General features: G+C 51.5%; 1 protein-coding gene across 1 annotated transcript; it reads right to left on the bottom strand.

Moving 5' to 3' along the window:
- Positions 1-2,143: 2,143 nt before the first annotated feature.
- Positions 2,144-3,540, bottom strand: Rap2b (RAP2B, member of RAS oncogene family). The gene has a single exon (XM_004643942.3). The coding sequence runs from the start codon at positions 3,033-3,035 to the stop codon at positions 2,484-2,486; it is 552 nt and encodes a 183-aa protein (XP_004643999.1). The 5' UTR covers positions 3,036-3,540; the 3' UTR covers positions 2,144-2,483.
- Between the last annotated feature and the right edge of the window lie 2,022 nt (positions 3,541-5,562).

Genomic DNA, 5,562 nt, shown 5'->3' with positions numbered 1-5,562 from the left:
TAGGATCATTACAGGCAAAAATTGGTCATTCTCACACTGGAATACTGAAATGCCTCCTGGGAAAAAAACTTATGTTAAGGCAAGCTATGTTAATGCAGCTCAAAGAAACTGTGACGGTAATTTCTTTTGGCTTTGCCAAGGGAGTAAGTCCCTTTGTCAGACTTCAGTTACACTTCATAAACATAAGATGTATCAAGTACTCTTATATACAACTCAAGGATGCTGAGGCAGGCGAATCCCAAGTTCCAGCCCCGCTGAGCAACTTAGGAATTTAGTGAGACCCTGTCTCAAGCCGAAAAATTAAAAAAGGGCTGGGGATATAACTCAGTGTGAAGGTCCTGGGTTCAGTACCCAGTACTGCAAATACACACACACACACACATAACACACACACAATGTTGCTCATATTCAGTACTAAAGACATCATTAAAAAAGAAATAAATAGAAAAGCTCACACTGCCTCCTACTGTTAGGAGGAAAATTCATAAGGTGAAATTATGGTTCACAAACAGCAGAGTGTGAAGTCTTAACTTTTTTTTTTTAATAATCTAACAATGTTTCCAGATGAAAACCTTGAAAAGGTTGGAATACTGTTTATAAGCTCTACAGACACACTGCAAAACACACTACATGGTATGACTTCAGAATTAAAACTCTGCTTCCCATACTTTAGATTTGACGTGTGACATATACAACTAAAAACCAAAAAGTACCACCCTGCTTTGCCAGATGGATGGTTACTTTCCTAGATCTAAGGCAGTGTTAAAGGTTGGTTTTTACCTTTCCCCACTTCCAGTTGAATACACAGCTCCATGTCAGCACAGCAGAATCAAAATACATCTCATCTTGCAGTCAAGACAGTATAGTCATACCCAGGCCTTCAGACACTGAGGACTTTCTATTTAAGAAGTTGAAAATGTTACCCAACCTGTCACTGAGATATGTCTTCAAAATCTGACAACTCTCTAAGGACGTCATTCACCTGTCCCTATCCACTTCAGCCATGACACTATTATTACTGACACTGAAAACCAACCACTGAATATGAAATATAGAAACACAAGCAATTGTTCTGGGGTCGTTTCTTTAAAAATGGCATTGTATTAAAAGTCTGAAAATGAAGAGACAATGATTAAAAGAGTGGAATTAAAAATTACAATCAGAATTCTCTTGACACATACAATGGTGAAATCTTGCTCTTTGCTTCTGGAGAAACACCCTTTGAGAGAGTGAAACATTTAAAAAGTAACATAAAAGGGGAACTAAATACCTGAAATTTAAACAAAATGAAGGTAAAAAAAGAAAAAAAAATCGCAAAATATGGACATTTTAAATGATAAAGAAATTCACTAAACAACAGGCCCCATTGTCCTGGCTCCTTCAGGAAGATCACTGAAAGGAAGCTGGGAAGGGGTCTGGGGGACAGCAGATTCTGGATACGGAGGAAGCATCACAGGCTGGCACCGGCTGGAACAGCTGAGTTTTGAAGGCACTCTGCAGACACAGGGGTGCTGGGGGCCCTGAATCACATTTACAAAGTCTTTGTATTATATTTTTAAAAGCTAGTCCTTAAAATTCTGTTACTACCAACCAAAAGGAAAAAAAAAGCTGAATTTAAAACACACACACAATAGTACACACAAAATTGTGCAGAATCTGTAACTTTTTTTTTCACAGCTGATAAAAAAAAATACTACCATTCTCCCCAGACTCCCCTTTGATACAGTAGGTAAACAAAATAGATTTTTTTTCCACAAATATCAGCAGACACTTTCTGGCACCCCACACTGTATTGGCATCAGTGTTAACAGTCCCAGTTCAGATGTGCAATACTTCAGATCGGATATACTGTAACAAGAATCCAACTTTGCATAGACGTCCTCAGAATCCAGTCAGTCACAGGGTTGCCCTTCCAAGCCGGTAGAAAGGAAACCCGATTTTAATTTCCAGCTATCCTGGAAAATAAGGGAAAAAACCCTAAAGTTTCTTCCTCGCCTCCTGCTCCTTCATATGCTTTTCCCGGACTTCCTTCCATGTATTTAAACTTGGAAATGGAAAACAGTTGTTGACCATAAAAGATGGAGGGGGTTTCCCCTTTTCCTTCCACTTCCTCCACCTCCCCAACCCCCCCTTTTTTCCAAGCTGAAACTTTTGCTTGCCGGGTGTCAAACTGCCAATACAATCCCCTAACGGCTACTTAAATGGAGAAATATGCGTCAACCGAAAATCAATGAGAAACGTACATGTTGCAAAGAGCCACATTTCCACCAGGGTCTCAGAAGGTCAGGACCGGACAACCCCCCTCAGACAAGGGGTGCAGAAAGCAGGGGATGCTGGCTGTGGAAGCCAGTAGGGCTCCCAGGGCATCCTGACCAATGCAAAGTCGTCTTCAATCTCAAAACAAGAACAGAAATCACATTTAGAGTCGGACGCGTTTGGCTTTTGTGCACAGAGCATGGCCAGCGATCGGCGGCCGCGGGCACTCAGAGGATCACGCAGGCCGAGCAGCAGCCCTCGTCGCCGTTGGGCTGCGCCGCATAGTTCATCTGCCGCACGATCTCGGCAAACAGCTCATCTACCGAGGCTTTGTTTTTGGCCGATGTCTCCATGAAGGGGCAGCTCCACTCCTCGGCCAGGGCCTTGCCCTCACCGTAGGAGACCTCGCGCTCGCCCTCCAGGTCCACCTTGTTCCCCACCAGGATCATGGGCACGCGCTCGTACCGCTTCACGCGGATGATCTGGTCCCGCATGGGCTTGATGTCCTGGAAGCTCTGCTGGTTCACGAGGCTGTAGACGAGGATGAAGCCCTGGCCGTTCTTGATGTACAGGTCCCGCATGGATGCAAACTGCTCGGTGCCCGCTGTGTCCAGGATCTCGAGCACCGACGGCGAGGAGTCCACCTCGATCTCCTTGCGGTAGAAATCCTCGATGGTCGGGTCGTACTTCTCGATGAAGGAGCCCGTCACGAACTGCACGGTGAGCGCGGACTTGCCCACGCCGCCCGAGCCCAGCACCACCACTTTGTACTCTCTCATGGCTCCGTCAGCGCTCTCCCCACGCCCGCCGCGGCCCCGTCGGGGCTGCGCGCCTGAGAAAGCTGAGCTTGGAGACCGGGCTGCTCCCCTTACTCACTCCGCAGGAAAAACCCAGGAGAGGGCGGCCCAGAAGAGCAAGGCGCAGCGATCACCACGCGGGACCCGGCGCGGGCGCGGGCGCGCGCGCTGGCTGGGGGCGGTGGTGAGCTCTCGGGGCGCTGGTCCGGGGCCCCGCGGCGACAACCCTGGCGGCGGGTCGGGAGGTAGGACAATGCCGGCAGCCCGCGCAAGACGACGGCTGGGGCTCCTCGCCGCCGCAGCCCAGGAGGTCGGGAGGCGGTGGCGGCGCGCTGCGGGGGCGGCTGCTAATTGCGCGCCCGGCCGGGCCACGCGTGGCGTGGATCCCCGCGGATCGTGCGGCCACCGCCTCGGCCCATAGCGCTCTCGCCGGCAGCCTCCGCGGGGCGAGGGCTTCCTACTCGCCGCGCGCAGCCCGGCCCTCCAGCCCCCTCCCCGCCCGCCGGGGCGAGCATGCCCAGTGCGCCGCGGCCGCGCCCCGCCCGAACTTCCGCTCCTGGTTTTCCGCTGGGTCGGGCGGGGGCGGGATGGTGGGCAGGGCTCGCGATTTGAGTCCGGAGGAGCGGAGACCGAAGTGCACCGAGTCTAGAACTGGATTTGGAGCCTGTGTGTGCGCCGCGAGTTGGGGCAGCTCAGACGGGAAGATGGGGTGCGTGCAGAGCGCGGCGGCTCCGCAGGACGGAGCGGTCACCAGAGCCGGGACGCTGCGTGGCTCCAGGCGGGTGTGTCTGCGGGCCGCAAGCCGCACCGGTCCCCACGCTCTGAACCTGTGCTGCCGAAGCGGTGCTCCGCCCTGGCTGGCCTGCTCAACTGCTGGGCACCCGCGGGACAAAGAAACCGAGAGGAACTCTGCCTGCGACACTGTCCCGAGTAGGGATGGAGTGGCCCCAGGTGCCCCGACCTCTTTCCTATGGGACGGGTCCTGTCCTCCTCCCCACGAGGCTTTGATCAAAACCCGGAAAGGCAGACGACTTCCCAATCCCGGAGTCTCGGGGTGCCTGCAGTCAGGGCATGCTCAAACTGCAGAGCAGCTTTTCGGGCTTGGAAGTAGGAAGCTTTTGCACCACCCACCCACACTCTGTCTCAAATTACCTCTCCCAGACTCTGAACTCATTGGTCCCAGGGTGCGAGTCTCACACCCCCAAGTGTCTCTACATTGGCTGCAGGCAAGGTTTTATCAGTTTGGGCTGCTTCATTGGCTGAAAAGTAGCCTCCGCTCGCGATTGGTTATTTATAGAGATTGAGTTGGGAGGCAAAGGCACAGCTGTTCTTTCTCCGCTGCTCCCCGCCCCCCTCCTCCCACTTCCCCAGCCCAGTCGTTTTGAAGCTAAGAGTGAAAAAAGAAGAGGAATTTAGGCGGAGAGCTCAGAACTAAATATAGTCCTTTGTTGGTGCTTTAGAGAGTCTGACTTCTCGGTGCCCAGTCACGACTGTCCCCTAAAGGGAGCAGCCAGGGCTGATTACAGTTCTTGGTCTGCAAAAAAACGCAGTTTCCACGTTTTTTTTTTCAAAGGTGGGGGAGGGCACCAGATGAGAAATGAACCGCTTGGCCCTCGTTTCACCTGGGAAAGTGAGGAGCAGTGTCCAGGCTTGCCTCTCAGGAAGTGTCTGCGCGGCTGGGCGGGTAGTCGCTAGGTTTGGCTTGCTTTTGCAAGAGGTGCGAGGGAGCTGCCTTGACTTGTTCAGAGTCTCCCTGATTCCCCAGGAGGGGAGATGTCAAGACCTGTCTGCAGACAGCCCTGGCAGCGTGAGCACCAAGTGGGTGGGGAGAGATCTGAGCGTTAACCCAGCTTCCCGTAACCTGTGCTTTACGTCTATTACTGCTGTCCTTGTCCTCATCTGAGGGATGAGGACCAAGGGCCCAGGGACGGACCCTGCGGTGTGCTGACACTGGGTTTCAGTTCCCAGTCCCACAGTGACTCATGGCAACGTTTATGAGCTATCCTCTTCAAACCTTTGACTAGCTCCCCAGCAGGAAGTGACCCAGGACGAAGTATTGGCAGGACTGGGGTTGCACCAGCGCAGTAAAAATTCTAATCTCTGTGCCTTGCCCTGCTTTTTATTTCAGGGAGGGCTTTTACCTTGACAATCAGAGTATTTGGATATCATTGTGCTTACGTAATTCTGCGAAAAATCTCCTAGAGACAAATTCTTTTGTATGTAGCTGGATGGATCCCTCACCAACCCTTACTCAGCTTTTTAGTGTCTGACAATATTATATTCATTTTACAGATAGGACCCCCCAAGCCCTAAAATGTTCCATAACTTGGGATTCCATAGCTAGAAAGTGAGAGAGCTTAGGTTCTGATCTAGAGTCTGGCCGTAGATCCTGGTCTCAGCAGTAACTGGACCAACCTGCTCACAAGAAAATTCCCAATTTTTACTCATTCTGAGGTTTAACCTATAGGTCAGACTGACTCTTAGACCCAAGTAAGAGGAACCTGTGCGT

Source organism: Octodon degus, unplaced genomic scaffold, assembly GCF_000260255.1.
Source record: "Octodon degus isolate 3935 unplaced genomic scaffold, OctDeg1.0 scaffold00186, whole genome shotgun sequence".
In the NCBI taxonomy this organism is placed as follows: Eukaryota; Metazoa; Chordata; class Mammalia; order Rodentia; family Octodontidae; genus Octodon; species Octodon degus.
This window is presented reverse-complemented; position numbering and strand designations above follow the sequence as displayed.

Coding starts and splice junctions, on each gene's coding strand:
- Rap2b (XM_004643942.3), bottom strand. CDS start 3,035: ATGAGAGAGTACAAAGTGGTGGTGCTGGGCTCGGGCGGCGTGGGCAAG.